The sequence below is a fragment of the Canis lupus genome, chromosome 6 (genome assembly GCF_011100685.1).
Source record: "Canis lupus familiaris isolate Mischka breed German Shepherd chromosome 6, alternate assembly UU_Cfam_GSD_1.0, whole genome shotgun sequence".
NCBI classification, from domain to species: domain Eukaryota; kingdom Metazoa; phylum Chordata; class Mammalia; order Carnivora; family Canidae; genus Canis; species Canis lupus.
Window position 1 is genome coordinate 10435323 of NC_049227.1, and position 12011 is coordinate 10447333.

Genomic DNA, 12011 nt, shown 5'->3' on the forward strand with positions numbered 1-12011 from the left:
TTACAAGGGCAGAGATGAAAAATTGCAACAGAGACCCTATGGCCCATAAAGCTGGAAGTGTTTACTCTCTGGCCTTCTCCAGAAGAAATATGCCAACCCCTGACCTGGAATATAAGGAGAGCCTGGGACCAAGGGTCTCAGGCTCTAACAATCAGAGTCTGCCCCAAAGACTGAGAAGAAACAGCCCATTTGGCAATAGAAATGCAGGTTTGGTGTCATAGGTGCCAAGAAGAGGTTTTTCAAGAGGGGTACTAACTAAGGCTAAGAGGGACAGTAACTTTAGAATTGAAAAAGCAGCTGTTGGATTTGGTGGCCTGGAAGAAACCAATTTCATCACCCAGTACAAAGAAGTAGGGGCAGAAATATGACCAGAGGGGTGGAAGAACAAATGGGAAGCTGCAAGGTAGACAGTGAATAGAGATGGACTCTGGGAAAAGTAGGAGCAGGATGATGGCTAGAGAGGTGGGCCCCAGAGTGTGGGAAGGATGCAGAAAAGCGATGGTGGGGATAGAATCTTCAAAGGCAAAAATGGGATCCAGATGCAGGGTAGGAAGACTGACCCTTGAACAAAGATCAGGAATGTGGTTACCACATGTTGGTGGAGTGAGTGACAGTTGTGCAGACCAAGTAACTCGTGCTTGGCCTTTGTTTTGTCAATGAAAAATAAAATAGGTCATCAACTGAGTCAAGTGGGGAGGGACATTTTGAAGAATATGAGGAAACCTCCACCTAACATTTGAAAAGGAAGCTTAAAGCTCATTCTCGGTCTCCTCTGTATGCATCACTATCGAGAACATATTCTGCATGAAGCTCAAATACTTGCTCCACACTGGTCAATAATATTGATCAGGGATGGCAAGGACACACAGCTGTTGGCATTTTTCCTTCTTTGCACCCAATGCTGGAAGCAGTCTCCTTATTACAGATCACGTTTCTGCGGAATATCACGTGGACCTTGTCCAACCTGTGCCGAAACAAAAATCCTTACCCTTGCAAGACAGCCGTGAAGCAAATGTTGCCTGTCCTGTCCCACCTCCTGCAGCACCAAGACAGTGAGGTTCTCTCGGATACCTGCTGGGCCCTGTCCTACCTCACCGATGGCTGCAATGAGCGCATCGGCCAAGTGGTCAACACAGGGGTCCTGCCCAGGCTGGTCCAGCTTATGAGCAGCTCAGAGCTCAATGTCTTGGTAAATGTCCCCGGCTCCCATCTGGGTCTGTATGGGCCTTCAGATTAGAATATGTGAGTCCTATTCACTTGAACAAGATCTCTCCCACCCACAGTCTTCCATAGTCAGATCTCTTACTTTACCTAGAACAAAGCTTGTCATCTGCATTTCCCAGGTTTCTGCTACTCTTTAGCCAAAGACGAATCTCTCTTGATCCAAAAATCCTAGTGGATGTTAAGTAATTTACTTTGTCTTCCTCTGGTAGCTAGAAAATAGAGACAAGCACCAGATTAAAATAATACCTTCACCCAGCCAACTATTCTTTTGTGGCTGTGGCCTTGCTTTCCAAGGATCTGTGCATGCAGATGTTAACAAGTTGGCTAATACGGTGTGCACATGTGTGAGTGTATTAATGTAAAGCTCATTGTAACATTTGAATTTCTTACTCAAGTATAAAAGAAAATTCCCTCTTATCCTCACCCCAGTTTGTTATTAGACTATTTCAGTATAGGTGAAAATGAAAAAAAAAAAAATCAAATGCTTTGCTAGGTTATGAAATGTGTCCCTTATACAATATGCTTCTTGAAGACATGCCTTAAGATACGGGTGGCCTTTTGGATTACTGTGGCTAACGTATATTTATGCAGCCTTAGTGATCATCTATGTCTAGATTAGCATAGTATTCCTCATATGTCAAGGTTAGTTTGGAGATACTCTCTTTCTACCCTCTCTGCCTCCAACAGTATCTATAAAAAGCTTTTAGTCCTGGGGTGGGGGGGCCTAGGGCCCATTTGGAGCCATCCTGCCAAAGTGATTGGCCTATAGCACTACTTCTACCTCTCACTTGATTAGCAGATACCTAGCATATAAGGCTAGGAAAACTCCAGAACTGTTGATAGTCTGTGCTGGGGCAGCCATTACGGTGCAGAGAAATCAAAATAAATGCAGTCAGCCCTTAGAGGATGGTTGTCTTGAGCCCAATTGCACCCCCCATCCTGGGGACCTACAGAGTTGAGAGGGAGTTTGTGAATACATAAAAAAAAAATGCCATTGGGATCTCATTAGCTCCAATTAAATATACAACAAAAACTTGATACTGGTGCTAAATACAAATTTGGTAGAAATTATTACATTATACACACTGTAATCAATTTAGTGATTTTTCCCAGTATAAGGATACAGAAAGGGCAGCATCATTTCTTAATAAAGGCAACACTTGACCTCTATCTCATGTGAGCTGGAACTATCGAGAGGCTAGCCTAGTACCTGTAAACTATGCAAATGGCTGTGGATGTGCTGAATTAATAAGGATCATGGACTTAATCACTATTCACAGGTTTTCTGAGCACCATCAACATGGCATGACAAATATCTGGGAATGCACAGAGCTTGGTGTGATCATCTCCTTCTGTTATGATACATTTGCAATGCTTGGTTATACTCCTAGCCTTGTTCTTCCAGACCCCCTCTCTCCGCACAATTGGGAACATCGTCACAGGAACGGATTACCAGACCCAGATGGCCATTGACGCGGGCATGCTGAACGTGCTGCCCCAACTCCTGATGCACCCCAAGTCCTCCATCCAGAAGGAGGCAGCTTGGGCCTTGAGCAATGTGGCTGCAGGGCCCTGCCAACACATCCAGCGGCTGATCGCTTGCGGCATGCTGCCTCCCTTGGTGGCTCTGCTAAAAAATGTAAGCGATGCACTCCGTGTCTGTGACAAAAGGCTATTTTCCAACCGGCCCTGTGTTGAACTCCTCCAGGAATTCAGACACAGGCTAAGAAGCAAATTAATTGAGCTCACAACAGAGCTATGAGACCTTAGTTTCCTAACTCTCCTTGGAAAAGAAGAGGCATCTCATTTTGGCTGACCCATTAAAGATTTAAGAGACTAAACAGGCATTGTTCAATGAAAAGGTGATCCCATGGATCAGATATTCAGAAAAAAATATTGAGCTGGAAAATATTGGTTTATCTTTAGTGTTAAAAGAATGGGCCATCCACTCTACTTGCCAAAAGAGAGGGGTAGGGGAGGTTTGGTTTTGTTTTAGGAGGAAAAACCTATCAGGTTATGGTGATATTAGACACTGAAGAACTGAAAGGCCACTGAAGGTGGCCTTTTCAGTGTAAAAATCACATCAATTAGAGTGGTAATATACACTGAAAAGCCAGATATAAAAGTAGAAATACAATAAAGCTTCCTTCTTCCCCCTGACTCCTACTTGCCTTTCCCAGGACTACTACTTTTTTTTTTTTTTTTTTTTTTTTTTTTTTTTTTTTTTTTAAGATTTTATTTATTTATTCATGATAGTCACAGAGAGAGAGAGAGGCAGAGAGACACAGGCAGAGGGAGAAGCAGGCTCCATGCACTGGGGGCCCGACGTGGGATTCGATCCCGGGTCTCCAGGATCGCGCCCTGGGCCAAAGGCAGGCGCTAAACCGCTGCGCCACCCAGGGATCCCCCCAGGACTACTACTATTTGTCAGCATTTCTTTTTGCCATCTTCGAATGGATGTGATAGGTGTTTAAATCCTCTACGTGTGAAATGAGCCAGGAGTGGCTCAGTCTTGTCGGGGTGGGGAGGCAAGCGTGGTAGGATGGGGAAGAGAAGCTGCTGGTGGTGAGCCTGCTCTCCAGTTGGATGGTGGTTTCCCAGATGTGTGACCCAAATCAAGGGTTCAATCCATCAGGTATTTCCTATCCTCTGTGTGTCTGTGAGTCTGTACATATTCTAATCAGAACATCCAGTCACGAATCAAGGAGTAATTTTATTTCCAACTGCCTTTTGAATTACAACTGGCTCCAAGCTAGTTATCGTTGTGTCCTTTTTTGTTTGTTCTTTAAGCTGAGGTCACAGTTTTTCCCCAGCCATTAAAGCGGGAATAACTCCTGCCTGGGGATAGAAGGATCTATGGCAGGATGCCTGGGTGGCTCAGTTGTTGAGCATCTGCCTTTGGCTCAGGGCATGATCCTGAGATCTGGGATCGAATCCCACATCAGGTTCCCTGTGGGGAGCCTGTTTCTCCCTCTGCCTGTGTGTCTCTGCCCCCCTGCCCTGTGTCTCTCATAAATAAATCTTAAAAAGAAAAAAAAAGTATCTATGGCAAATTACTCCCATACCTCTGGGTAAACTGTTTCTTGTAAATGCAAGGCAAGGCATACATTGAGTAATGTTTCAATGGCCTTCTTCTGTCACCTCTGGGCTGGCTCAGTCCCTGAGATTACTTCTGTGTGCTCAGCTTTGTAGCTCTGGAGCTTCTTGTCCATAGTTTTCCTGTGACAGAAATACCAGAAATGTTGACCTCTGGGTCACTATAACCTAAAGTTCCAAGCATAATGTCTATTTTTCCCATAAACCTGACCTAAAGAAATGAGTCTACTTCAACTTAGAACCTTTTTTAAGGCCCCATAGGAGTCTGCCTGCCTGCTTCTGGGCTTCTCAAAGATGCTGTCTTCTGCATAAGAACTGGAGGCAGATTGCTGGGGTGTTCTATGTAAATTGCACATACAGTCCTGGCTGTCATTAGCCTACCTAGAAATTGAACTAAGTGTTAGCATCTCTATATTTAATGTCTTCAGGATCTGTAAAGAATGTAAATGTTCTCTTTCTGTAGGGAGAATTTAAAGTCCAGAAAGAGGCTGTTTGGATCGTGGCTAACTTCACAACTGGAGGCACCATAGACCAGTTGATCCACCTTGTCCACTCTGGAGTCCTGGAGCCACTAGTGAATCTGCTTACCATACAAGACACCAAAATTGTTATCATCATCCTTGACATTATCTCTTTTATCCTCCAGGTGAGCTGTTTGAAGCAGGTTGGTTTTTAAACAGCAGTCTCCAATTTTAAGGCATTTAATTTGGTTCTTAAAACTCACATGTGGATTCTCTTTCTACTCCTTCACCCTTCCTCCTGGCCATGTATCCTATGGGTAACAAAAACAGGACTTGCAAAGAAGGTCCATCTTCATTTTTCAAATGAGTGCCCAGCATTGTTTCAAATGCTCAGGATACAACAGAACAATATTTTTTGTTCTGTTTGAGCTCATATATTAATGGGGAGAGAAACAGACACAGCAGTTCAGAGTTTATCTGGTAAAAGGGCAGTCACTGGTGGCTCAGAGAGGGAGAGAGAATGGTGATCCCTTGTATGTAATTGTCAGCAGAAACTTGTCTCAGGAAGAACATTTATGTAAAACCCTAAGAGAAGTGAAGCAATGAGTCTTGTGGTTATCTGGGGGAAGAGTACTCAAGGATGAGTGGGAGTGAATGCATAGAAGGTGGTAGTCCTGCTCAGAGTACCCAGATCACATAAGGTGTGGGAGCACTTCAGCTTACTCTGAGTGAGATGGAGAAACCAATCAAAAGTTTGAAGCAGGGGAAAGCAGTCTGTGAACCACATGGCTGGCTCTTTTAGAAGGCTAAAACATAAGATGCACTCAAAAGAGCAGCAAGAAGTTACAAGGGTTAGATCTTGAAACTGGCCACAAAGACTTGAATTAGAAATCTAGAAAAGTCTTATTTCTGAAACTCGGTGTTCATAGACCATTTGTGTCAGTTCTATATCACAGCATAATTGATTACTCCCTAGAAGTCTAGAACAAATACTTATTATCTCATATAGTTTCTGGGATTAGAAATCTGGGGGCAGCTTAGCTGGATGGTTCTGGGTCAGCGCCTCTCATGAGGTTCAAGGTGTCAATTGGGGCTGCAGTCTCATCCAAAGGCTTGATGGAAGCTGGAGGATCAGCTTCCAAGTTGGCTCACTCACATGCCTGGAAGGTTATTCTCACTATGTGGACCTCTTCATAGGATCATTTGTGTGTCTTCACATTATGGCAACTGGGTTCTTCTGGAAGAAGTTATCTAGGAAAGCAAGGTGAAAGCCCTAATGGCTTTTATGACCTAGCCTTGGAAATCATTTCAACAACATCCTATTGGTTACAACCCCACTCAACATGGGAGGAAGCTATACAAGGGTAGGGATCATCTGAGGCCATCTTGAAGGCTGGCTATATTCATCTGGTTAAGGTTCTTTTATATGCAACTAACCTGCTTGAAAATTTTCAAAGTAGCACCAGGGGACTCCTTTTAAAAGCTCACTTTAAACATCCTTTTCATGTAACTGTTTTGGAAAGAACTGACCAGAGTCAAGAACAGATTTGAAACAGCACCCAATTAGACACTAAGACTGAGTAAATCACATAGATGAGGAATAGAGACTTGCCACCCATAGAGAAAGTTGGACATAATGATATACCACTTTGTGAAAGCACACTTGTGGGCTGTAGAAATTTAACTTCATCTGTTTCATTTGAACTAAACATTTGGGATTTTTTTCCTTGGGAGAGTCTGGAGAAAACCATATCTGACAGACCAGAGAGAGGCACTGGAATAGCAGCTTAGGAGGACAAGGTCCTCTGGGCAGCAGAGTGAAACTCAAGTTTTTTTGAAATGACTTTGGGGCTGTTTGCTGTGGTGTCAATGTCCAAAATCCTTTCCCAGAGTTCTGACTGCTCTTGATCATCCCACTTTCCCCAGCTTTCTTAGGTTAATCTAGCAGATTGGTCCTGCCTCAGTTTGTTTGCTCAAAGCAAAAAAACAAATAAACAAACAAAAAAAAACCCACCTCATTTTGGACCTGCAGATAGGAATAGAGCGTGTCAAGGTTTAGAGATACAGTGCAAACCCTCATCAGGTAGACAGTGTAGACTAAATAATATTTAACTTGAACCACGGGAGGTTTTCTTATCATTGCACACAAAATAGAGAGCTGAGCCCTTCAGGAGCTGACACCAAAGCCTTTTCTTTATTTCTCTTCACTTCTCCCAAATAGGCTGTTGAGCTAAATTACTCCCCTGTCTCCTAAAATGCCAGCCACACTTATTCCTTCAAATCTTTGTCTTTAAAAAAAAAAAAAAAAAACAAATCTTTGTCTTTGCCCCTCTTTGCTTTGGGAATACTGTGATTATCCTATGGTTGACCCTGGCACAGCACTCTTTATCAAGAACATGTGTTATTTTCCAAGCCTTTTATGTACATCTTCTTTAACTTAAACAACTGATCATTTACTATATTATGCTTTCTGTACTGTAACAATTATTTACCTGTCTGCCCCAATAACATGATCTTAAAATCTTAAAATCACATCTTCATAAGGTTTTGTAGGCCTTGCCCATAGTAGATGTAAATGTTTGAATGAATAAACAGCTCTAAATGATAAATCCAATGATCAGCATTGGATTAAATCCACTCATGTTACTTGTTTCCAGGGAATTTGGTTATTTCCCATGATGTTATTAAGGGTCTCCTTCATCTTACTTCTCAAAGCTTTCCAGAGAGGGTATGGCCAGAACACCTACATTTAAATAACATTACTTGAACTCTTTTAAACTTTAAATTTTAAACAATTTCCATTAATTAGAAAGGGGATATCTATTAAACAGTAGTAGCAATGTATTTATGGAGGGCAGTATACTTGACAAAAGTTGTATTTTGTGCAATTAATATAAATCTGTGTACTATAAACATCAACATCTAAAAGAGGAGGAAAATCCTGATTGTTTTTTTCTTTTGAGACAGAGAGAGAGACAAGAGAGTTGGTGAGGGGGAGAGGGAGAGAGAAATCTCAAGTAGACTCCATGCCCAGCATGGAGACCAATGTAGGGCTTGATCTTACAACCCTGAGCCAAAATCCAGAGCTGGATGCTTAACTGACTGAGCCACCCAGGTACCCCTGATCCTGCAATCTTAATTAGGGAAAAGTAAAACTGTGGCTGTCCATTCAGGAATGGGAGCCTTTGGTCTGATTCCACAGTGGTAAAGCTCTACCTCCAAAGGGCTTTTGTCCAGTCTTACTTTTTCTTATATACCCACAGGCAGCAGAGAAGCTTTCAGAGAAGGAAAATCTGTGTCTTCTGATAGAAGAAATTGGTGGCATTGATAAAATTGAGGCTTTGCAACTTCATGAGAATCCTCAGGTTGCCCTGACTGCTTTGAACATTATCGAGAACCATTTTTGTGAGGTAAGTGATTTCAGAGTGGAAAGGAGTACCCATACCTCCTGGCAGGCCACCTTAGCGGGTGATTCACTGGGCAGGTGCCCATACTGCTCCTGTGAGGTGGGTGACAAGATGGACGGGTGGGCTTCTTTCATGACTTAGCTTTGAGTTTCTCCCCATCCATGTTGAATGGTCTATCTCTGAGTGACAGCTCCCTGGCTCCTAGAAACCATTCTAGTCCCATAAAAGCTTGTCTTCCTGCCTCTGGTTTAGAACTTTGTTTTTTTTTGTTTGTTTGTTTTTTGTTTTTTTTCTGTTTTTTTGTTTGTTTGTTTGTTTTTGGTTTTGGTTTGGTTTTGTTTTCCCCTGCTTGCCTCTTTTGATGTGGAGGGATGGAGGAAGGGAGGTGATATGATGCTGAAGTGATTTTTTTTTTTTTTTTTTTTTGAGAAACACAAACAACTAAGGCAGGTCCAGTTTTCAAAACATTTTGCTACTTACTGCATTTTGTCTCTTTCCAGAATATGGGGTTTGGGATAAACTGTACACAGGGCTTCTAACTTTTCTGCAGGAGCAGGGAATAATGATCAGACAGCACTAGCCACTCCTTCGAAACATTTTTTATTGTAATAAAATATGCAACATAAAAATTTACCATTTTAACCATTTTTGAGTGTACGGTTCAGGGTCACTGACTACCTTCACATTGCTATGTAGCCATCACCAGTATCATCTCTAGAAATTTCCCATCTTTGCAAAATGAAGCTCTGTCCCCATTAAACATTAGTTTCCCATCTTTCCTCTCCCCACAGCCCATGGCAACCACCATTTAACTTTCTTTGTGAATCTGATTATCTCAGTACATCGTATAGGTAGACTTCTACAGTGTTTGTTCTTTTGTGACTGTTTTGTTTTACTCAGCAGAATCCCTGCAAGGGTCGTCCATGTTGTTGCAGGTGCCAGAATTTCCTTAATATTTTAGGCTGAGTAATATTCCATTGTGTGGATAGACTACATTTTGTTTATCCATCCATTTTAGATATTCACTTGGACTATCCTGACTCTTGTGAATAATGTTGCTATGAATATGGGAGTACAAATATCTGTTCGAATTCCTGCTTTCAGTTCTTTTGGGGGTCTATACAGAAGTGGAATTGTTGGGTAATTCTATTTTTAATTTTTGAGGAACCACTATCCTGTTATTCATAGGAAATGCACCGTTTTACATTCTCCCCAGCAATGCATGAAGGTTCTCATTTTTCAACATCCTTGCCGATACTTGTTATCTGTTTGATCATAGTCATCCTAATGGGTGCAAAGTGGTATCTCACTGTAGTTTTGAGTTGCATATGCATTAGATATTTTCCATATGAAGAAGATGAGCTCAAAGTTCTTCAGTGGCCAGGGGGCTGGTGGTTTATAGTGAATGACATTCCATTAGGCATCAAATTCGAATCCACAAAATCTTGAGCCATACAACAAATATGACTGGGTTGATGTCTGCCTTCAGTTAGATGAACCAATACTGGTTTGGGACAAAGAGGATGCTCTCAAAGCAGAGAGGACCCAGAATAGTAATCAGCATTTTCTGGGTTAAGGAATTAGGAAACCCATCTCTTAAAGGAGGTTCAGATCTCTAGGACTCATCCAAGGGCTCCAGGCTTAAAGACTTTGGATTTAGAAGTAACAGCTACATACACTGTGTCCTTACTGGCTGTAAGGGCACTGTTCTGTGTATCAAAACTGTACTTAAAAATAAGCCAGACACAAGAGCACAAATACTGTATGATTTCACTTATATCAGGGACCTAGAAGAGTCAAACTCAGACAGACATACAGTAGACATACAGTGGGTGCCAGGGCGCCTGGGTAGCTCAGATGGTTAAGCATCTGCCGTTGGCTCAGGTCATGATATCTGGGTCTTGGGATCGAGCCCCACATCAGGCTTCTGGCTCTCCTCCTCTCTCTCTCTCTGCCTGTCCCTCTGCTCATGTTCTCATTCTCTCTCTCTGTCTCAAATTAATAAATATTTATTTTAAAAAATGTGTGCCAGGAGCTGCAGTAGAGAAGGAAATAGATAGTTAGTGTTTAATAGGTACAGAGCTTCAGTTTGAAATGACAAAGTTCTGGAGATGAATGGGAGAGGGTACACAGCAATGTGAATATACTTAATGCTACCAAACAAATGGTTAAAGATGGTGAATTTTATGGTATGTATGTTTTACCACACACATAAACTGCATTTAAGTTCCAACCTGAGAGATATTTCAATGCTTCTTTCCTCTGAGGGAGATGAGGCAAATTTAGAGCAAATTGCTAATCCACAGAAGATGTTAAGGAGTCAACTGTGTGGCAGTAATGTGCTGAGAGCCTGCAGGTATAATAGTGTCTCTTCTTCCCTGAAGGGAGAAGAAAGTGGTGCAATATTACCAGCCCTGGACCAAGATAATGAATTCTTAAACCGCTTAACAAAAAAACACCAAGGCCCCACGACTTCTAAACAAAGGACCAAACCCTAATGGGTAACTTCTTTGAGAACCTTCTATGAATTGGCTTGGCATGGGTATAAAGCTTTTTAAACTAGATGTTAATAAAATTTTCAACACATTCACCTCCATCTATCAAAAATGCTGTTAAACCACTTGCATTTAAAAGTCATGTGGAATTCATCTTCTAAGAATATATAGTTTAGTGATTACCTTTAAGGATCTTAAAGGAAGACACTGAAAACAATAGAATAGTCTTATAGCTATCTAGACAAATTTCCACTTGTAGGCTAGGTTTAACCAGTAATTCTTCTATTTCTTTCCCATTTCCTTTTCATTGTCATGGAACACCTGTTAATACAGAACATTCTTCAGGGAAAGCTGTGTGGACAATGATCAAGAGGAGAATAAGGGTAGGATGGGAAGGACCTAGGAACACAATAGTAGGCAGTGTTATGATGGATGTGGGATACACTTTAAGGAGGATTGGACTTGATCTGCATTATTTGAGTGTAGAGATGGATCAAGTTCTATTGTGGCTCTGAAGCATCACACCAAAATGTCATGCCCAAAGCAGGTCTTCATTGGTACTTGATAACTGAAGAAGAAAGATGTATGGGAGTCCATCTAAAATACTGCTGGAAAACTATTCATGTTCTCACAAACATCTCATTTAGTGGGGAGGACAAATCTACAACTTAGTGGACATTAGATCTTCTGATAACTATCCTCATCAACTTTGGGGGTGACTATGCTTGCTGCTGAGAGCTGTTGGTGGGATGGAATCCTCAGTGTTTTGCTCTCCTACATGGAAATGGAGGGGACCCAGGAAACTCCTTTTCAATTCCCTCTTTCGTTCATTAGCTCAGGACATCCTAGCTTGGTACATCTCTGACCAAGCAGAATCCCACCCTACAAGGACTTTGAATCTTAGACCCAGGAATTGAGCATAGAAGAAACAAATAGTGGGCAAGTGTTCATTTACTCCAGTGGCAGGACTTTATGCTCAGTGGAGAGGATGCTCTTCCTGCTTCTCCAAGTCCTCCCTTTGGTCCTGTCTGCTCTCCCATACTCCTTATTAAAAAATATTCATCCACTTATTTATTAGATAGTGAGCAATGGGAGGAGGAGAGGGAGAAGGACAAGCAGACTCTGGGCTGAGTGCAGAGCCTGATGTAGGGCTCAATCCCACCACCCTTATATCACAACATGAGTGGAAATCTAGAGCCACTCACTCAGTTGACTGAGACACCAAGGTGCCCCTCTTCTCCTATGCTCTTACAACAGATTCCCTTTTTGTTTAAATAACCAGAATTACTTTCTGTTGCTTGCAGCTAAAGAATCTTAACTGATATACA

At 41.9% G+C, this 12011-nt stretch overlaps 1 protein-coding gene across 1 annotated transcript in view; it reads left to right on the plus strand.

Moving 5' to 3' along the window:
* KPNA7 (karyopherin subunit alpha 7) overlaps positions 1-12011 on the plus strand; it is a 37751-nt gene extending 25740 nt beyond the window's left edge. Inside the window, exons 7-11 of the mRNA XM_038539443.1 lie at positions 926-1189; positions 2630-2863; positions 4784-4966; positions 8045-8191; positions 10573-12011. Coding sequence (XP_038395371.1) covers positions 926-1189; positions 2630-2863; positions 4784-4966; positions 8045-8191; positions 10573-10686 — 942 coding nt within the window. The 3' untranslated portion in view covers positions 10687-12011. The remainder of the gene's footprint in view (positions 1-925; positions 1190-2629; positions 2864-4783; positions 4967-8044; positions 8192-10572) is intronic.